This window comes from Chelonoidis abingdonii, chromosome 6 (genome assembly GCF_003597395.2).
Source record: "Chelonoidis abingdonii isolate Lonesome George chromosome 6, CheloAbing_2.0, whole genome shotgun sequence".
NCBI classification, from domain to species: domain Eukaryota; kingdom Metazoa; phylum Chordata; order Testudines; family Testudinidae; genus Chelonoidis; species Chelonoidis abingdonii.
The window spans coordinates 36,799,299-36,822,006 of NC_133774.1; the positions used below are offsets into that span (position 1 = coordinate 36,799,299).

General features: G+C 42.0%; 1 protein-coding gene across 2 annotated transcripts in view; it reads right to left on the reverse strand.

Moving 5' to 3' along the window:
* The window catches only part of ANKRD55 (ankyrin repeat domain 55), a 74,406-nt gene that overhangs the window by 15,490 nt on the left and 36,208 nt on the right, over nt 1-22,708 (reverse strand). The window contains exons 5-9 of one of the 2 annotated variants that reach the window (XM_032775359.2): nt 22,365-22,425; nt 17,157-17,285; nt 8,491-8,675; nt 6,663-6,830; nt 4,298-4,965 (exon numbers count right to left, since the gene is read on the reverse strand). In XM_032775359.2, the coding sequence (XP_032631250.1) occupies nt 4,298-4,965; nt 6,663-6,830; nt 8,491-8,675; nt 17,157-17,285; nt 22,365-22,425 (1,211 nt within the window). Of the gene's footprint in view, nt 1-4,215; nt 4,966-6,662; nt 6,831-8,490; nt 8,676-17,156; nt 17,286-22,364; nt 22,426-22,708 lie in introns of both variants that reach the window. The other variant, XM_032775361.2, reaches the window with a different exon arrangement.

Sequence of the window (22,708 nt, forward strand, 5' to 3'; positions counted from 1 at the left end):
GTAGACGAGAAGCTTGATCTGAGTCAGCAGTGTGCCCTTCTTGCCAAGAAGGCTAATGGGATTTTGGGCTGTATAAGTAGGGGCATTGCCAGCAGATCGAGGGACGTGATCATTCCCCTCTATTCGGCATTGGTGAGGCCTCATCTGGAGTATTGTATCCAATTTTGGGCCCCACACTACAAGGAGGATGTGGAAAAATTGGAGAGTCTGGCGGAGAGCAACAAAAATGATTAGGGGGTTGGTGCACATGATTTATGAGAAGAGGCTGTGGGAATTGGGATTATTTAGTCTGCAGAAGAGAAAAATGAGGGGGGATTTGATAGCTGCTTTCAACTACCTGAAAGGGGGTTCCCAAGAGGAAGGATCTAGACTGTTCTCAGTGGTAGCAGATGACAGAACAAGGAGTAATGGTCTCAAGTTGCAGTGGGGGAGGTTTAGGTTGGATATTAGGGAAAACTTTTTCACTTAGGAGGATGGTAAAGCACTGGAATGGGTTACCGAGGGAGGTGGTGGAATCTCCTTCCTTAGAGGTTTTTAAAGTCAGGCTTGATAAAGGTCTGGCTGGGATGATTTAGTTGGGGATCGATCCTGCGTGAGCAGAGGGTTGGACTAGATGACCTCCTGAGGTCCCTTCCAACCCTAATATTTTAATCCTTGTTGTTGGTTAGAAGGTCTGGAATAAAGTGGATGTATTTCACCATGCAGAGAGAATTTCTCTTCTCCCAAATGTTTTCTTTGGGCTCAAAGTACATACTTTGATGGCATTTGTTTTTGTATGGGGTAGTAAGGATATGTTGTTTTGATTGTAAAATGTTGTAATCTTTGCTGACATTTTATTACATTGCAAGTTTTATGACAGTTGGCACTGCTGCTGTGTTGTTGCTATTTGCACCCCATTTGTAAATTGGCACATGATCCCTCCATTGGGGTTTCATGTGGCACAGAAATAAATTCTGGTGCATAGGGTATCAAATTACCCCTTAGCTTTGAAAAAGGGACCAGGTCACACAGATCAGCTATTGCCAGCTCCTTACCCTCTCTGCCAAAACATGCTCCCTTTTTTATTATTAGCCCAATTTTTAGATTACCTATCATAGCACTCAAGATGTACTGGGTGCTGTACAAACACACAACAAGGTATAGTCTTGTGCCTGATGGCTTAGCAATATACACAACAAACAAATGAACAATAAAGAAGGGCAGGAGGTGGTTACATGGTGGTGGTGGGAAACATCTCTTGCACCTGCCTTTCCACCCATACAGGGGTTCCCTTTCCGATATTGCTTGGAATTTCTGTAATTTATCTCCTTTCCGGTCCACAGAGTGGATGAAGGGTTGTGTCTGTTTTACAAAGGGATATACTGGCAAGGCTCATTTAAGCAAAATGTTCTCTATTGCTGATACCAACTCAAAGCTACAGTTGACAGGAGTTTCTGCTGCAATATTGCCAATGCTTTTTGGGGTAGTTGATCATCCTGGTTCTACCAAGGTCATGCACTGATGGAGACAATCCAAGATAAAGTGTTTTTTGTTCAAATTTGTGCCAGTGGTAAGATGGTAAGGCTCAAAATGCCCAATGCTACCAACACCAAACTTGCCTGACATTTATTCAAAGGGCAATCAGTGGATAGATCAGCTGAGCTTTCATTTCCAAGAGTACAAAAAAACCACGAAAAAAAATCCCTTTTCATGACAGATGTCTCAGTAGTATTAGCATAAAATATAGCTCTAAATTTTAGCAAAGATAACTCCATATAAGGGCTTAAATGCTGAATTTCAGCTGAGATAATGACTTGAAAATTAACTTCAGTTACTAAAAAAACCCCAAATGACTGATAACCGTAATTCTGTCCTATATTTTCGGTGGACAGGAAGTTATATGTAGCAACCATTGTCAGTAAAGAAAATGGAGGAAAAGAATATTAACATTTAATTACTATAAAAAGCCAAATGTGTCTCTCTCTCTCTAGTCCCTACCCCTTGTGCAAAATGAAGTTAATGGGCTTTATAAAAGGGCCTCCCCTATATCAAGCCCAGCTGTTAGAGGAGAACCTTAATTTACTTCCAAACCTCTACCATTCTGCAGGCAGGGAAATCCTGTGAAAGCTATAGAGGACTAAAAATCCAGAGCTAAAGTAAGAGCCATGAGGCTCTGAATTCATAAAGTAAATGCAGTGTTAACTCAGGGATTCAGGTGACCCTAATTACACCAGCAGACACATTTTTAGACAACACACGCAGCTCTTTTCTATCATGATATTTAAAGACAATACCTGGGCTATGCAATATATTTCCATCAACTAGCAAGCTGCCCTTGTTTTATTCATTTCAATGGATGTCCTCTATTCTACCTTATGGGAATCTTCTTATTGTTGGAAAAATTTCCTTCTTAAAGAGCAGCTCAGCCTGTACACAGACTACTGAACTCTCACAGTGCTCCAGCTTTATTTAGTAAGTTAATTTTCTAACTGTAATTTGTAAATTGTAAACCATTAGAGATAAGGGGATACATTCTTCCCTTCCATACACAAAAAGCGCTCCCCACCATAATGAATTAACTGTTTCCTGTAGGTTCCATGCTTGGGACATGTCCTGCAAGCAGACTCATGCAGGCAGACCTTTACGCCCACCCAAGGATCCATGGAAGTTAATGGGGTATCTATGTGGGTACAAGTGTCCACTTTTGCAGATTCATTTGCAGGATTGGGACTTTAAGACATAAAAAACTCTTGGAAAAATAGCAATTAGGTGATCCTGTGTGTGCCTCCATCTCTCCCGCCCTCCAGCATAGTAGGATTGACCCTTACCATATTACGCCATCTTAACAAAAGCCAACAATGTAGATTTAAATTACTTAAGTGATAGGGCTTTCATCACGTCCCAGTGAAAGTACTCCACAGTCAACAGACAATTCCTTTGAGGAATGTTTCAGATATTCAGCCTCCATTTTCCTTTATTCAGTTTTATCCCTAGTGAAAACCTCTTGCATATCCTAAACAATTCCTCAGCCTCCTTGGTAGCTTTTTACCAAAATGGGAATCATCCTATTGTTGGAAAATTTTCCTTGTTAAAGAGCAGCTGAGCCTGTACACAGACTACTGAACTCTCACAGTGCAAAAAAGTCTGACAGGATTTGTTTCATAGGGGTTGTGTGAAGTGAACCATGATGAGTTCAGTCTAAAGGTGACTGCATCACATTAGTCACTGCTAGTTCACCTGGAGTCTTGGGTACATGTAGTGAGAAGGATGGCAAAGGGGAAGGTGGGGGAAAACACATCTAGGCAGAGATCTGGGGTCCCAGACTGTCTGAACTTAATCAGCCAAAGTCTGTCAAACTTTTAGGGACCTGGCTCTATTTAACCCCTTACAAATAATTTCTAGCCTTATTTTCACAGCATCAGTTATTCTGAAATGATCTTGTCTACAGAATCTCTATTACAAATGTAATGAAAGTTCAGCTACTGTGCAGCAAGTAGCTTAGTGGATTGTTCAATTTTCACTGCCATGCATGAGGCAGCCATGGTTCATTAGTGATGCATTTGACCAGTTAGGAGTGTCATAAAGGAGTCCTTTCCAGTCCTCCTTGAACTGAAGGGCAGTAGGCTCTGACATGGTCCCTCAGCAGCAGTGGTGGTAGATACAAATACTTAAATTACATCTATTCTTGGAATTGGTGTACAAATAGCAGTGGGGGGGGAGGGGGTTGTTTAATTTTCAGTTAGCATCTAGATATTACGGTGCTTGGTGCACTATCAGATCCCACTTTGTGAAGGTACATAAGCATGTGCTGAAATTGAAGCATGCGAGAAGTACAATTGGGAATGAAGTTAACATTGCTCGTATGCTTAAATTATCTCCTGAATCAGGGCCTGATAGACAGATTCATGAAGAGACAGACATGAATCAAAACATGGGATCCCAAACTGCCAAACATCAGCTCCAAATTCATTTCAGAACCTTGTAGCTCAGGCTCATCTGTCGTTTCATTATCATTACAGAACAGCTTACAAAATACTAGATTAAAGCATTTACTCTCTCAGTAAATTTAGCAACTTTAATTCAGCACTGAAGACAACATAAATTTGAACACAGCACATATAACTGAAGTGCTGAAAATATATTAACTAAAAATATCTTAAGATGCTGTTTTGGGAATCCTATTGCATACAGGAAGAATAAACTAAAAAAATTAGAAATATCAGCACTCAGACTTACCTATATTTCCAATATGCCCCTATCCAACCTGCCATGTCTGTAGAGATTAGATGATACGGGGGATATTGAACAAAGAAATTACCTGATGGAGAACTAGGCAGATAGGGAAGATGGGGAGGGCACAAAAGCACATGGCTGGATCTTTCAGAGAGCAAACCATCTATCAGTTTATCTGAAGAAGTTGGAGTACAGACTTCATACGAGAGTATTTGGTTAGCATCTGTGTTCCAAGGATTGTCTGATAAAGTCTGGCAGCTACTTCTGTGATCTAGCAAATCATGTTCACTTCTACTTTTCTGAGATTGGTGTGCAAAATGGTAGGCATTACTACCCAAGGAGACACTTGAAGTTGCACTCTGGGAAGTTGTTAGAAAAGATTTGCCTATAGTAATGGGGGGGAGACTTTGTGTTCTTATTGGAGGAAGTCCATTACACTCTGGCTGCTTCTTTTCTGATATGAGGTACTTCTGGGTGTCTGTGCTCTTTCTTTTAAAGTCAACAGCAGTCACACATTCCTCGGAGTTGTCTTTAGAGTTCGTGTCCATAATGCAATCAAATGTAGTGATAATGTCATCCACTTCCGAGGTCTCTTCCCTTTGATATCTGTCTCTGCCTCTGTCTTTCTGGTTTGTTTTTTGATCATCTTTCTTCTTTTTGCAGGAGAAGATTTGGTTAAACATACTGAATCTTCCTTCCTTCTTTAGGATTTTATTGTTCTGTGACGGAGGGTGATGGACTGGCTCTGGTCTACTAGAAAATAAATAAAATAAATAAATAAAATAAATAAATAAATGTGTGAACAGAAAGTGGAAATTGTGCAGAGTTTTTGTACAACCGTACTAAATCTTAAAAGAAATCTTGCCTGTCTTAGCACAAAATGAAGACTGTCATATCCAGAAGAAACTGCAGGATGAATTTAAGTAGGTTGAATTGTATTGCCAAAACTAGAATGTGCAGGACACTTATGATCAAAAAAGAAACTAAGAATGGCGTCTTCTGACTCAACTGATCTGCTTTTTGTGTGTATTAAGAGTACATTAGCTGGTGATGCATTAGCCAAAAATAACAGAGCTTAACTCAAATGCAAGGCTGAATTTGCAGGGCAGGTAGTTTAAAACACAACCTCTTTTTATTTGGAAACTGAGTAAATTTGGTCTGGAATCTTTGAGACACTAATAGATTTGGAACCTGGGATGCCAATTTTGTGGGCAGTTTTCAGAGTATAAATGCACTTTATGCCAGTACGCTGAGACTCCTTTTAACAAGAAAAAATGCATTGGGATCTTGAAAGACAAAGCGGCCTTTGTTTTAAGTCAAATTTGAAAGCTGGTATTTCCAACTGCACAATGATCACTAGCACCATGTGAGGGGCAATGGTTCAGCATCAACCAGAGAGAACAAAAGCCACCATTAAATCCATTTACTGTACCCCAGCACTTTCCTTGGAGGTCGCTCATCCAAGTGCCAAGCGGACCTCAAACAGTTTTGGGAGCTCTATCAAGATCATAGTGTGCAGTGGTCTGGCCTCAGCAGGTTTTACAGGAGGCTGCTGCTGCCTAAATAATCAGCTTCTAGAGGCTGCTCAGGAAGTAGCATTTGCAGCAGCCTCAAAGATCATTTGAAGTACGTCTTACCCTTTGTAACACAGGAAATAATACTGACTGTTGACTGGAAAGAAAGGGGCAGGATAAAGAAATGTGACAAAAGTCTAAAAAAAAAGAAAAAAGCAGCATGCTAGCTTTCACTCTCCATAAGTGAGTTTTTCTATCCGTGAAGGAGAACCTAAATGAACAAAATTGGGGCCATTGATAAAAGGAAAAATAATTCGTAAAGAGACAAATAATAAAGCCTCTTTAATAGAAGAGGTTTAGAAAAGTGAAAACATGTACACAGAAAGGCACTTAACTAATCGTAGTCAAAAACATTCCGTCAAGGGTGAAAACTATTTTAAAGTTATGGGTATGAAAGCTTATATTATTAACTGTTTATTGAACACAACTCTTATATTTAGTGGGGCAAATTCTGCCATAGTTACATACCAGTGGTGGTTACATGAACACATAGCTAACCTCCATGAGCTTCAACACAAGGCAGATATTTGAGGGCAAAAATTGTCCCATCACATGTATTTTGCACAGGAGACATTGCTGTATTGATTTACAACTAAATTCATGTTTGATTTGTTCTGAACCCTACATTTATTGTTCTGAACCCTACCTGAGACAGGTCATTCATTAGTTAACTGACTTTACCATTGCTATTTATAGTGAAGAATTTGAACCAAGCATTGTATAGGAACTGCAGATTAATTTCAGTCGTTTCATGGCTCTTGCACTCTTCGGAGCGTGCAGAGAGAAGTAAATGTCATTTCTTTCCTACTGATACGCTGTTCTAGCAAGTGACCTGCTGGCAAAAGCAAGAGGCTGTATGATTTCTTGTTCCTTTACCTGTTCTCCTGAGAGAGCAGCTTGATGCATGCTGTGTGCCCACAGTACATTGCATATGTCAGAGGAGTGTTTTCATTGATGTCCCGCGAGCTGCTATCTATCCCCAGCTGCAGCAGCGTCTGTACACAGTCAGCTTTCCCGGCTGCTGCAGCCCAGTGCAGAGGCGTCCTAGGGAAAATATGGAACAAATTAATGACCCAATGAGAACAATTTCAGTACTGCCTAGCCTGCATCTATACAGAGTGCATCATCTAGTGTTCTCGATGTGGTGGTAAAAATGCCTGTGGCTGATCTACATTAACACTCCATGATTGCTAGCACTAGTGGATCTGAACTAGGGAAAGAATTACCTAAAATTCTCAGTGTAGAGTTTGAAGAAAAGCTTTCTAGTCTCCTTTGTCTGGTGGCAAATGCTTCCCACCTCTGCACCGGACCCAGCTGCGACGGTGTAGGGGAAAGGATGTTCTCTCCAGCCACAGAGCAGTAGTGGAGTTACTCTGCAACTGCTACTCCATCCATAAGACTACAGTATCTTTTTTTACTGCTGTGTTCCTATTACATAGTGTACGATGACCAGCAGAAGACCCATATAGAGGCAGATTCATTTTCTAAATCATGCTGTCCTGATCCTTTCTTGTGTAAGGGAACCTATTTGATTTTCTGCATCCAGGAACCTCTGAAGTCACAGTGGAAGAAGCATTATTTGGGCCTAGTGTATAGAAAATATTTGGCATCAAAATTTTAACATTACACAGAAAAACTACTGCTTATATTTCTGAAATTGAAATAAGCTGCAAGGTACAGAACATGCCAGACAAGAAAGATTGTGAATGACAACAGGTGAATAAAAGAGGAAGTGTGTGAACATGATGCAACCCATCGATTTCAGATGAGTGTAACAGGGAACAGAATTGAAAGGACAACTAATGAGGGCTTATAAGGTATTGTCCAGTCTCCAACATGATATCTCTTAAAGGAAAACGTGAGGGAATTTAATAGAAAAATCTTTTCCCCGTTCACATATTGAAGATGTTTAGGGTAAAATCTATAGAACCCTGTTGGTTTAATCTCTATTAAGTTTTATAGGACTTTTCCATAAAGGATTAAATGTGTAAATCCTAAAGGAACAATCCTGATCCCATTGAAGCTAGTGAGACTTTTGACACTGACTCCATGGGGAATAGGATAGGCCCATAACTGATTAAATCTGAGAGCTGTTACTAACAGCCCTCAGGTTCTACTCTTACTGAACTCAGTGCCAAAACTCCCATAGACTTTGATGGAGGCAGGATCGGGATCCTAAACAGTAAAGAGGAGGAATCTTCTGCATGTATAATACAATGGTACAAAGTGCTTCCTGTGAGAATGGGAGACGAGGTTCTCAGCATCTTGAAAATCAGGTGCTAACATCTTAGCATACTAAGCGTGAAAGCCTGCACCCACTAAAGTCAATGGGAGTTTTGTCATTGACTTCAGTGGGGCCAGTGCTTTACCCCAAAGTTGTAAGTTCTTGTTCTGGTATTTTGGAAGGAATGCCTAATTTTAGTGAATCAAATAATAACAAGTCCGTGTGTATAATCACCATCTTTTCCTTCCAGAAATATAGTGTAAATAACTATTTACATGAGTCAGCGGTTGCATAAATATCATGGCCTGATTTCCAGAGTCACTAAACACACATGATTCTCAGAAAATTCAGTTAAATTAAATAGGTCATGGCCCCTGGAACAGGAAACATGACTATTCAACAGACATTCTTAGGCTCAGATAATGCAATGGGACTTAGAGCAGGGGGTTTCCAGCACTTTCAGTACATTTCCATGAGTACCTGTCATCCACATCAAGGGCCTGCAGATTGCACTCTGGAACTCTAGCCAGCTCACTGATAATGTCACTGTAACCTGCAGCCGCGGCAATGTGCATGCATGTCTTCCCATTCTCATCGTCATAGTTTATTATTGATGGACCCTGGTGATGGTTCAGAATGATGGAACACAGAATCCTGTTTCCACTCTGGAAAACAAGCAAGGGGAAGAGAAGCATTTAACAATGAAGCACATGTTTTGCTGCACTGTCTATTCTTGGGAGGAATAAATACAATAAAGGCATTTTCTGTTTATTTCAGATTTGAGAATTCTTGCCCCTCCCAAAATTGTTTGGTCTATGAGTTTCCTAGAATACTTCTGGGCATTGTAGAAATAACAAATAAGGTACCACAATAGAAATATCCAAAGAAAGACAGCATATAGACTTACAGGAATACTTTCTCAGAAATGTTTCGATTTTTTGAAACACAGAATTTAGAGGGATACAAGCATATATATGCATGTGTCCCTTTGAAAAACATTTACATTCTCCTTTATGTTTTTAATCAAGACTATACAAAGTAGTATAAATGTCCAGACTGGCTTAGGCTCTGTTATTCCCTTCTCTCTGTTCCACACTAGGGCTCTTAACTTGGGACTGAATTCTGCACCCCTTCATCATGGCGAGTTATACTTACGCAAATAGTTCCACTGACTTCAATGGGATTACAATTGTAAGTACTGCTCAGCAAGAGTAAGGGACAGAGAGTTGGACTTTTGATGATGACCCTGTTTTACAACCTTGTTTGTGTCCCATGCAATCGTACTTCATAAGCTTCTAAATAAACTGGAAAAATGCCAACTGATAACGTGGTAATAAACAATATCCAAATGTACAATATCCACTGGCTTCCTGTTATCTGCCAAATCAGTAACTGCATCAAAGATAACAAACCTGAGCAGTGTGTTGATTGGAATCTTTTCTCCGTTAAAATATGCCTGAACATTTCATCCAACGGGCCAGTGGTTTTCCAGTCTTTCCTCCTTAAAAGTACAGTTCTTCATTTGCCTTTTTATTTATAGTCATCAGGTACTTCTAACATGTACGGGGTTTATTGAAAATTCCTCATCTCAAGTCTTTTAAAACATTCACTTGCGCCTCTCTAGAACTGGCAGTTTCTAGGTTTTTGACTGATCACTTTAATTACCCTAGAGCTTTTTTGTTGAATACTGAACAAAACAAGGTATTTGAGGTTTCAGTTATTTTGTAGTCCTCACTAATTCTGCTTCTTGTTCTGGAATGGCCCTATGCCAACTACCCTAATTTTTCCCTTTTTCTGAGGTATTTCCTGTAAATCCAGCAGATCTGGTCACATGAGGATTCTACGTGAATGGAAGATTCCTTGGGTGATGTATAACCGATGCACATTCCTTCGTCTACACCAGGATAGAGGGAACATGGCTGAGATACCTCTACTCCTGGTGCTCCCAGGCTGCCACAATATCCTTTAGGGTTGGAAGTAAAGCAGCCCTAAGGAGTGCTGGGCTTTAGCTACAAGGGGAGTGCCAGTTTCAGCCCAAGTGCTTCCCCTGTAGCTAAAGCCCCGAGCCCTGGTGTGGGTCCCCCCCAGTGAAGCAGGGAGCAGAGTTGTGGAGAGCCCTGAGCCCTGGCTCCCCTGAGGGGCTGGAGCTGGGATTGGAGCCACAGGGCTGAAGCCCCAACTGTGGCGCTCCCCCCAGGTCTAAAGCACTGAACCTTGGTGCTCCAGTGGGGCAGAAGCCCTGAGCCTCCACCCAGATAGTCAGAAGCCCTGACTTCTTCTCCCTGCCCTGAGCCCTGACTCTCCCCACCCTGCGGCTGCAGCACCAACCCCCCATGTGGCTGAAGTCCATAACCTCTTCTTCAGAGTTTCAGAACATTTCATAGTTATGGAAAATCTCCATTCCGGAAGTGTCCATAACTCTGAGGTTCTACTGTATATCCTTTGTGCTCTCCAAAGACTACCAAGTGACCAAGGACTCCTTGAGGAAAAGCTGTTTGGCTGAAGTGTTGGTTTGTCCCTTTCTTTGTTGTAAGTATTGTTCAAATAAAAGTTGTATGACTGACATTGTCTATTTGATACCTTATATGTATATGGAAATTTCTGTAAAGAGTGCACAGGGTTTATCACGTACTATGATTATGACTAAAACTAGTTGCTATCTTTCCCCCTTCTAGCACAGTATCGTATCAACTGGTTTCTGTGGATGAGTTACTGATGTGGTTTTAATGAACGAGCTTGCTCCTGCAGGTTCTTTATTCTGTACTAGAAGAAGCAGAACTTTCCATTATTTTTGTTGAGGATTCATTTGTTGGTACCCTAGGAGAAAATGAAACATGGATGCTGCATTTGATAAGATATAGACAATTAAAACAGATGTGGGCATGCAAAAGGTGTGGGGGCATGCCCCTTATTCATGTTCTGGCATTCAGCGAGAGGGTTACATACAGATCATCTGCTAGGAAGATGTCTGTTAATCATCTGTTATTCACCTGTTGTTTCTATCACATAGCTCCATCCCATTACAACTGAACACCCTGGCATACCTTAAATTGTCAGTGGCTCCTCTAAGGGTTACATCACAGCTGGCCCTGCATGTGTATTCTCTGGATTACTGTTACCATTGGCAGTACTAGACATATTGCAGGGAACATGGAGGTGTCATGACCCCATTCCTCTTCTACAGTAGCTGGTGGACTGGAAAAGCGACATGGCATGTCTTCCGTTGAAGGGCTTGCATTTAGGGGGGAAATCATCTAAGCTCTGGTTAGTTGTTTTGATGATCTGACTATACTAGTGAGTTTCTAGCTGAATATTAGCATCCAAAGCAGTGCAAAAGCCCTTTTGTTTATTATAAATCAAAATAAGTGTTTATATGCAAAGGTAGAGGCCAATTTTTGAAAAGTCCCTGTAAGAACAGATGTAAATAACTTTTATTTACTTAAATCCTCCTTATTTGCAATTCTTTATTATTCACTTTTTGAATATCAACAGCCCAGCTGTTAAGCCTTCACTTCTGTGGAGAAAACCTATCCATGTCAGAAGTCACTAGCATTCCAATGGGAGGACCCTATTTGCATGAGGAAAGATTACTGATGTGAGTACCTTGAAGAATGAGGGACTGGAGGGTGAGGCCTGATTCCGATTATTTTACTTAAAAAAAACAAGTCACCACCCCCTCCTTAGGCATTCCTAGGAAAACACATGAAACCAGCAAAGAGCAAGTTAAGTTTTAAAATGCGAAAGTTGTCTGAAACCACAACCAAACTCTACTTAGCAAAGAGTTACAGGTTACACACCGTATCCAAACCTAATCCACCAACACACACAGGGCTAGAGCATGGTCCTAAAGGAAACACCCACTGTGAATTAGGAAACTGTTTTCTTCATTATACCTTTTGAGGGAGGGATTGCCTCTCCTCAAAGAAACCAAGGGTCTCCAAGATGCTCCTGAATAACGGGATTCAGAAGGGACTCAGGGCCATCCATATGCAGATCCTGCACTTCTGCATTGCCACAGGTGGCTTTGTCTCCAGCCTGTGCTGCCAGCTATTCCCCCTGAAGTGGTTCCCCAGCACATAGAGGGTTCATCAGGCCATATTAACTTTCCTCAAGGGTTGTCTGTGGGAGATGGAGGGTGGGGAAAATGACATTTCCTCTGCCTAGTGCTCCCACCTCCCAGAGCCTGCCTCCTCCCTCCATCTTCTCTATATGGAAATCCCCCAGGCCAAGGGAGAGCCTTCTGTGGAGCCTAGTGGGAGAGAAAGGAGTACTGCTGAAGAGGCAGCGAAGATCCTTCCACAAACACAGGGCGCCCTCTACCCACAGCTCCAAAGGGTATAGTCTTGTTCTCAGAAAGCCTGAACTTCAATTAATGTCTCAGTAAGTAGGACTAAGAAAAGCTGTCAAGCCTCCCGATATAAATCCAAACAAATAATCTATGATTTCGTCATACAACATGTACTAATGAAAGTTTAATTGTTGCCAAAGAGCAAATGTTTCTGGGCACAAGTTTGATAAACTTAGCATCATTCAAATAACCTGAACTTGCGCTGCACTAGATCAGTAGTGGGGTTTTTTTTTTTTGTTTTGTTATGTTACGAAACGTGAATTCTTTTTATTTCTCTTCTGATTTTTGAGTCTTTAGAGTTCATGTTTTCCAACTTCTCTCTGCAACTCTGTAGCCTAGAAACTTTTTTTTTTAAAATGAAAGCTGAGATTTTTATATAATTACCTGAATCCAGGAGCTGGAGCTTTAAGAAAAAGATCAAATACTGTGAAGTTGTTTGTAAAAGTCATGAGAATTGGCAACACAGCACAGTGAGGAAACCTTTTAAAGGTGTTTCTAGAACCTTTGTCACTGCAGTATTTAAGTGGCAGCATTATCTGGGATTTAGAATATTTTAAAGAAATTACATTTGGTCTCAACTTTAGTAAACAGGCTTTCATGATGAAACTAAGTTTCCTTCTGGTTACAAAGATTACTGCTTGTTTGAAAGGGGAAAAACAGCATCTGAGGCCTTGTTCAAATAGAGCAAGTGAAACTACAGGTATGACAGGACAGGGTGTTCACTCATGTACAGACAGACATTCTCCTGTGTTTGTGCTGAAATCACATGCAACGCTCCTAGTGAAGCCAAGGGGAAGAGTTACACATATGCAAGGGAAGTATTTGACTCTTAGGGTATGGCTACACTTGAAATTTCGGAGCGCTGCCGCGGCAGCGGTTTGAAGTGTGAGTGCGGTCAGAACGCCAGCGCTGGGAAAGAGCTCTCCCAGCGCTGCATGTAAACCACATCCTCTACGGGTGTAGCGTGCAGCGCTGGGAGCCGTGCTCCCATCGCTGCCGCACTGATTACACTGAGACTTTACAGCGCTGCATCTTGCAGTGCTCAGGGGGGTGTTTTTTCACACCCCTGAGCGCGAAAGTTGCAGCGCTGTAGAGTGCCAGTGTAGCCATACCCTCAGTAGGTGCACAGTTTGGCACCTGTTTGACTGTTCCACTCATGGAAGTAGCCGTGCTGACATGTTAGAATGGTGGGCCCAGTTCAACACCGCTTGTTCAGTGGTATGAACTGGAGTATTTTCATGTGTGAAAGACATGAGGGGTGGGGATGGGGGGGCAGTAGGGATCGCTAGAGCAATTTTGGCTCTCTCTGGGGCAGTACATGCTGGAGCAGGGGCTCTAACCATGCTTTTTTTTATGGTGCAGCAAGCATTACCCTACTGAATTGGGCAAGCTGCATGGAGGTACCATGGTTCCACCTCACCCCACCAGGAAGTCAGAATTCAATGTACTGTAGCTGGTGCCTTGTGTCCTGTATTGCTCCCATGCAGGACCAGATACAGCCTGCCCCCCAGCTTCCTGACTTTCAGTTTCTAGGTACTTTTGTTGCATAAATGAAAATACTTTGGGCCTGATTCACTACTGTGGCCTGCCTCCATTAGAGCTGTATACACTGACACAGCAATACTGATGGAGCTGAACCAGTGCAAACCCCTAGCCCACATCTGCTGCACGGGTGTAAACTGTGACGTGCTCTAATATTTTACTCTAGTTTCAAAGGAGTTTTTTACTCTGATGCAGCATGTCTAAAATAGGGGTTTACACTACGGCAGCTACATCACTGTTGCTCTTCCTGTACAACCAACTTCTGTTTGAGGCAAGGCCTGTCTGGTGCACTAGTGTTATTGGCCTGGAACTCTGGTGGGGAAATCTTCAGATGCACAAACTCTGATTGCACCTTGCTGAGAACTGAACAAGCATTCTTTGAAACTGTAGGCAGAGGAAGCGTATTTATCTCCCACTCACACACAATAACTATAATGGGGCATGATGGTGTAATGGTGTATGTTTTAGCAATATCTACCCACACTGCCTCTTTTCTGTGCCTTCTGGCACAGGTTTCATCACTATGCCTGATGTTTCATCTGCTGCTTTCCCAGGAAAGAAAGCACAAGGCCCTATTCAGCTGAAAACAGCTCCTGGCTCTGGGAGTTCCCTAGGCCTCTTGTGCTCCACAGATGTTTAGCGCAGCTCTTACGGGAAAAATATCCCTGCTTCAGCAGCTCCAGAAGTGGTTACTAGACATCTCTTGTCACTGCCACCTTCACAGCACAGTCCTGAGACTCCACCTCTAGGCTCTTGTGAAAAAGTTTGGGGGTGTCCACTGAGCATTTTCAGAGATCCCCAGATCTCAGACTGTGGCAATGAGTCTAAACACGTGTCTGTAAGCCTGGCAGGAGCTTTAGACATGCCAAAGTCTTATCCTGCCTGGCAGCAGTTATTAGCTTCTATCTGCCCTTATATTGACAGGGAGGTAGAGAGAAACAGCTGTCAAATACTTCTCCCTGGCTAAGCTCAAGTCAGAGAAGAACACTAAGGCCTGGTCTACACTACACAGTTAGGTGGATGTAAGGCAGCTTATGTTGACTTAATTATGTCAGCGTATACACTACAGCCTTGTCCTGTTGAGGTAACTGCCCTACTACACCAACAAACGTACATGACATACATGAGAAGCGTAGGGCTTATGTCAGTGTAGTTAGGGTGATGCCGTGTCTACCTTACATCAGGTGTCCTGTCAATTTCATGGCTCCATACTGCTGCCGAGAGGCTCCCCACTCAGGGAGGTGAGCAGCCTGGGCAGTTGTTGCCCCACCCAGCTCTTGGCAGGAGCCGGGGAGGGGAACTGAGCTCCAGGCAGGAGGGCTCTTAGCCCAGCACATTGCCCTCTTCAGTCGGAGGAAGCGCTCCTGGTGAGGACACGCATCACTGACAGGAGGAGGGTAGTATGGACATCAGCCACCGCAGTAATTACTGTGCCGACTTTAAGTCGACCTAACATAGGTCAATTTAGGGCTGTAGTGTAGACATGTCTAAGAGAGTATGCCTGGTCCAGATATTTAAACCTGCCCATCCCTCTCCACTCCACACCCCCAAGAAGTAAAGACTGCAAACCAGCCGGGTTCACTAACAGAAATTTCACAGAACAAATCACAGCAGTGAAACAACACTTATTCCCTCTGCTCTCAGGCAGGCAGAAGAGTAATCCAGCTGTAAGTGTGTGACTTGAAAGGAGCAAGAGCAGGGATTTGTTAACCACAGGAAACTGAGGGCTTATTTGCACCATTCAACTGCATATTTTCCCAAAACTTGCCTGGCACATTTGTTATTCTGAGAGGAAGGTGTGGGGGGGGATGTGAACTGAGTAAGTATGTCTACACTGCACACTAAGCTGGGGCATCCACACACAAATCAATCTGACTTGGGTTAGCAACTGCTCAGGACACAGGTCCTAGGACCCTGCAAATGGAGTGGCTTCCAAGGCAAAATCTATCAGGCACAATATAGTTTTGAAATTATCAGAAAAATATGAAATCAGAGAGGAAATGTAGTTGAAAGTAATGATACGTATGGAGGCCACACCTGAATTCTATTCCAGACAAAAAAATTGATATATTTTAAACATGGTAGAGTTAAGACCAAAAATGGGAGAATGGAGATGTTTAGTCACAGTGTCTTCTCCTCGCAATTCGTGTTTTCTGTTTATAGGGTGACCAAATGTTCCAATTTTATAGGGACAGTCCAGTTTTGACCAGGCCTTCCAGTCAAAAACTGGACACCTGGCAACTCTGTGGGGATTCGTTTTGGGAGATTTCAGAAATGCTGATTTCTAGAGCTTTCTGGTTGATAAAGTGCTGGATAACACAGCGTTTAGTGCTTGGATAATTGTAATGTAACCTACAGACAGAACTTGTATTTAGCATTAAAAAGTTCTCTGAAGCAAAGTACATGCAGGACACTTAAACAGTATTATAGATGATGCCTTATCAAGTGCTTAACATGATGCACCCTAAGGAAACCCCTTTTCTATAGGCTTATTATTAATTATTATAAGTATTACTACAGTGCCTAGTCACATCTGATATTTACCTGCTGTATTTTTCCATCTTTAATGGGTACCTCAGTAATTTCTTAGCTGTTGTACATTTTGGGGAGCATTTGTGATGGGTAGTAGAGACCTATGAGGTCCCAAAAGAGGCTCCCTGATTGCCCCATATAGCAATGATTTGTTTATAACTTGATAGGAAGAGTGTTTAATGTTACTCTAATGAAGTTAGGATTTCCACAGGATGAGAGCTTCAAGCCTTTAGAACACTGTCCTGTAACAATATTTGCCATTTTACACTACATGTATGTTATTTAATTCTTTGCGGTCTGGAGTCACTGGTTTACAGCCCAGTCCTGACAGGTGTGGAGAACTCTGGCCCTGATCCATCAAAAACAGGCATGTCCTTAATGCTCAGCACAGGACTAGTTCCAGGGACATAAATTCTTTGCTGGATCAGGGCAAGAGAGCTCAGCACCTTGCAGCATCAAGCCCGTATTTAATATTTGTTAACAAAAATGGTGTTTTGCCATAGGAAACATGGGCTGGATTGTCAGCCAGCGTAAATTGGCACAGCTCCACTGGCTTTGAGCAATGCAGGCCAGTTTACACAGCTGAGGATTCCTGCACTAGGTCTTTTCAACTTTCAAACTGAAATTCTTCTTCAGTTCTGATGTCCTATGACTTAGAATTTCAAACAATCAATCATTGTAATGCACATGGCGTATTGTTAAAATATTGGTAGAGGGCCCTCACCTGTACTGCCCAGTGAAGAGCTGTTTTAAAGTCTTTGTCCACCAGAGTTGGATCTGCTCCTTTCTGCAGCAGGGTTTGCACATGCTGGGGCCGATTGTGGAAAGCAGCCCAGTGAAGTGCGGTCATTCCCTTTAAAAAAATGAATAAATAAATAAAATAAAATAAAATAAAAAATCACAGTCCAAAACAGTAAAGAATTATCATTCACAGGAAGATTTAAAACTTCAAAGGATTTAATTTTCCTTTTAATTAGAGATGAGTTGGACTATTTGGAGATCAGTCTGGAGTGGGAAATCCACCTTCTCAAGACGGAATAATCTGAAACAGTTTCTGGCTTAATGAGGTTGTATCAAAAAAAGAAGTAGCCAATAAAAAAAAAAAATTGACTACTATAGAAGACTGATATAAAAGAGGCATGTATCTAATATTTGTAAATGTTTATAGCCTGCTTATATTATAAGTAATACATCAGTTAAAGCATAGTAAGTTCCTCATAGGTTAAGGTTTCATACAGTTTCCAGTAGAAAGCCCTCTTTTAGGCTTGTATTTTATCACAGTGCAACAGCCTTATCTCTAACTCACAGCAATTACTATGGGCTAGATTCTCATCTGGTGTAAAGCAGTCTAGCCCCATGGACTTCAGTTTGTGCCAGCTGAGAAAGTGGGCCAATTATTTTAACAGTAATCTCAAAATACAAAAAACACATCACAGGCACCATTTTGAAAGAGAACAAAAAAAACAAAACAAACAGAGAACTTGATTCTCTGCTCTATCCAAGCTGTACTTATATAGTGCAAACTGATCTTAGCAGACCAAGAATCTACCTTGTATGTGCACATTAATCAGCATCAAAAGCAAGTCCACATGCACACTTTAAAACTGTGTTACACACTTTTCCTATCAAATTATCTGAGCAACATCAGTCTTAAGAAACATAATATAAGCACCATTTTTGTTTGGTGGCTTGTTATACACCCACCTTGGACAGGCATCAATGACTACGCATCTGTTAGTCTTTAAGGTGCCACAGGACTCATTGTTGCTTTTTACAGATCCAGACTAACACGGCTACCCCCTGATACTTTACACAATGTGTGGAAATCAGTTCCATTGTTTCTTTTAGTTTCCAATAGGGTAAAAACCCAAATCATGTAGAATGGAAGAGAAATTAAAAAACTTCAAATAAAACTCCACAAATTAGATCACAAGCTCCCTGGGGAAAAGACCTGTCATTTATTTTGCCTGTATGATGCCATTTGTGTGTACAGAAACAGTTGCCAATAAAGTCCAAATTCCTTAACATTAGTTTCTCTCGGCTCATCGGGTACGGGCAAGGGTTGGGAAGTCCAAATACAAATAGGGAGGAGAGAGCAGTCAAACCAGGTTTTGGTTATTTTGGTTTTGCAAGACTTCACCATTGGGGTTTTGTTTTTTGTAAAAATAAAAACCAGGGTTAAATCCAGCCCCATTTAAGTTAATGGGAGTTTTTCCATAGACTTCAATGGTGCCAGGAGTTCACCCCAGGGACCTGACACTGCTGATGGACACTGAAAATCCTGAGACTCTTGACCTGAGGCTCTACAGCAGTGTTTTCCACCCTGAGAAGTATGTGTGAAGCTAGTTCTGGGGAACAATGAGTCAGTGTAACCAGGGCAAGCTACCGGACTCCAGATCAGCCTCCTGTCATCCATCTGCTAATAAAAGTGGTAGGTCAGGTGTCACTTGAAAAGTTACCCACCTCCCATTTTGGCCCCTAATGAGCAGGCCTGCAGGTAGCAGCTCATATACCCAAACTTCTTTGCTGCCGTCTGTGTCCGCTCCAAAGGGGGCATGTAATGTATTACTAGAAAACTAATAGTTCCTTGATCATTAATATTTGCATGTGATGTACATACAACAAACCCACAAAAGAATTTACAGATGTGCTAGAAATATGTTCAGAAAATGTATTTGTCAACAGTGCCAGTTCCAGACAAAAATGTGCTTGAATGAGTCTCCAGCGTAAATTAAGCAAGGTGCGATCAAAGATAAAGAAAAGCACATTGCCACACAAGTTAAACAAAGCCATCAGGAGAGCAAGTGGGGACAGATAATCACTTTATAACTTTGACAGGCGTTGGAAACTGCACTCTCAGGAAGCCTTCCTGAGGAATTGTGCCCCTCTGGTTTTTGTTCAGCTGCCTTGCTTTGGTGGAGGGATTTTCGATACACATCTCCTGGCAGCCTCCACTGAAAGTCCTTAGAGAGATAGCCATAGTCATAGAAACTGTGCAGCTGCCGGCTGTGTTTATTACTATTAAATGTGTTTGGTCTGGGGGTGTAGTTTTATAAAGTTACAGAAAAACTTGTGTTTTCCTTTAAATTGGGCAATAGCTAGGAGAAGAGCTTGGTTAGTGCAGACAATCTGAGCACATTTCCAAGCAAACATGAATAACCAGGGGTCTAGCACTGAGCCTTCAGACAAATATGCTCCAGATGCCAAGGGGTGTTTAATATACTTCTGATCCTGGAGATTTTAGGTTGAATGTGGTAACACGTACAGAGAAAGTGTTGAGGATTCCAAGTGTCCTTCAGGTTCACATTAAGTTTTAATTCTGTGCAACTCGCTGACAATATAACCCACGTTTTCAACAAAGGACCAAATCTTAGGTCCTGTTCAGGCTGCTGTAAGTCCCATAGAGCCAAGTAAATAGGCTCTGCAAACCACGGTAACAATGGGCATGAAGTACAAGGCAGGAAGGAAATTTGCAAGTTAGTGCCCTTCAGCAATGTCCTCAAGCTGCTGCCAGGCTGGAAGACACACACAGTTGAAATAATGCACTAGATTCTCTATTGTGTTCTGGCTCCTTTGTGCTGAATGGATGGAGCTGGTAAGCAGCCAGGTGTGGCAAACAGAGTTCCTCTGGTGTGGGATGTGGAGCCAGCATATCTAATCCATCTCCCTGGCCCAGGAGTATATTTAGTTGATGTATGATTAAAAACCATAGCAATCTGGCATAAAATGGTTGCTGTAACCTACAACAGGGCTTCAGGCAGATCTCCCAAGAACCATCTGCCTGATGGTGAGATGCTCAATGAAACAGAATCTGTCTAACTTGAAAATAAGTCATCAACGACTTAGATGTTGGCATAGAAAGTACGCTTATTAAGTTTGCGGACGATACCAAACTGGGAGGGATTGCAACTGCTTTGGAGGACAGGGTCAAAATTCAAAATGATCTAGACAAATTAGAGAAATGGTCTGAGGTAACTGGATGAAGTTCAATAAAGATAAATGCAAAGTTGCTCACTTAGAAGAACAATCAGTTCACACATATAGCAAGGGGAAGACACTGTCTAGGAAGGATATGGCAGAAAGAGATCTAGAGGTCATAGTGGACCGAAGCTAAATATGATAGTGTGTACTGTTGCAAAAAGCAAACTTAATTTGGATGCAATTAAAGGTGTGGTTGTAACAAGACATGAAGAAGTCATTCTCCGCTCTACTGCTGTGCGGTTAGGCTCAACTGGAGATTGTGTCGCAGTTCTGGGCAACCGCTTCAAGAAGATATGAGAAAAAACAACAAGAATATTAAAGATTTAGAACATGAACCTATGGAGGAAGGCTGAAAGAATTGGGTTTCCTTAGTTTGGAAAGAGAAGACTGAGAGGGGACATGATAGCAGTTCAGGTATCTAAAAGTGTGTCATCAGGAGGAGGGAGAAACTTGTGTTTCACCTTAGCTCTAATGATAAAAACAAGAGGAAGCAATGGGCTAACTGCAGCAAGGGAGAATTTAGGCGGGACATCAGGAAAAAGTTTCCTAACTAACAGGGTAAGGTAAAGACTGGAATAAATTGCCTAGGAGGTTGTGGAATCTCCACTCTGGAGATATTTAAGAAAAGTAGGTTAGATAAATGTCTATCAGGGATGGCCTAGACAGTATTTGGTCCTGCCATGAGGGCAGGGGACTGGACTTGATGACCTCTCGAGGTCCCTTCCAGTCCTAGAGTCTATGAATCTATGATCAAAGAAATCCCTGTCTTGGCAGGTGAGGTAGGAAGGATGCGCAGGGGAGCATAAGTGGTGGCATGTGGAGTGAGTGGGTTTATCGGCCTAGATTCCATTTGCATCTGCCAGCTCCATTTGAGAGCAGTCAGCCAGGAGATCCACGGTGAGGCAATCCACCAGGTGTATAAACTGGGAAAAATGAAACCGGCTTCTATAAAGTGCTCTGACGCCATTAGATTAGAGGTGCTAGATCAGTGCATAATATTATATTTAGGGCTGTCAAGCAATTAAAAAAATTAATTGCAGTTTTAATCGCAGTGTTAAATAATAAAATACCCATTTAAATATTTTGGATGTTTTCCATATTTTCAAATATATTGATTTCGTATTCTGTGTTGTAATTGAAGTGTACAGTGCTCACTTTATATTATTTTTATTACACATATTTGCACTATAAAAAGATAAACAGTATTTTTCAATTCAACTCATACAAGTACTGTAGTGCAATCTATCATGAAAGTTGAACTTACAAATGTAGAATTATTTTTACATAACTCCCTTCAGCTGAGTGAACCCTTGTTTGCAAGGGAGGGTGGATTTTACCTCAACTTGGCATGAAGTGGGGCTGTGGGGGGAAGGCTGATGCAGGGAGCATGGGCTTGCCAGGCCACTATTCTCTATGACAGCGTTTATCAAACTTTTTGTGCTAGCGACCCTGTTTGGACTAAAAAAATTATATATATATATTTTTTGACCTTCCCCACTAGAAAAAATTGTGACCCCCCTGCCTTCAACCTCGCCCCCCTTTGGGCATGGGGCTTCCCCACCTCAGGGTGTGGGGCTCTACGCTTCAGTTGCTCTTGGGGCTACAGCCCCTCTTGGATGCAGGGCTCCAGCTCAGCTCAGGGCTTCAGCCCCTGTCACTGCCTCCAAGCTGTGGGCTGGAGCTTCAGCCCTCCCCCACCCTAGCTTTCCCTCCCAAGCTGTGGGATGGGGCTTCAGCCCCCTTCCTGCAGTGGATGCCTCCCTCCCCACCCAGAGGAATGTGATTAACACTTTAATTTTGTTTTCAGTTAATTGCAGGCGTTAATTGCGATTGACAACCCTAATTGTAATGTACTGTAATAAAATCAGTAGTTCTGAGGACCCATTTTAAGTGACAGGGAAGAGTATTACCTGCTGAATGGGATCATTACAGCTGGTGCATGTTTACTCACCTCATTGTCCCGATGATTAATGTCACTTAGATGCGATTGCTGCAGCAGCACTGCTAGAAGCCTGTGGAAGCAAAGATATATTTAATATGCTACATTCAAGGCTAAAACTGGATGAGAGGGTTGTGGTTTTTTTTGGGGTTTTTTTTTTTTTTTTTTAGAGAAACAGAGCCCCCAATTGAAAGCAAAATTAATAGCAGTGATGGATGTGAACCAGAACCTCAGATCTGGTACGTGTTCATGTTTGAAAGCCAAACCCAGATCCAGTTCTGAAGTTTTTGACTTACTTTATGTCTAACTCAAACCAGAACACAAACTCAACACTTGGAATCAGAGGCCACCTCTAC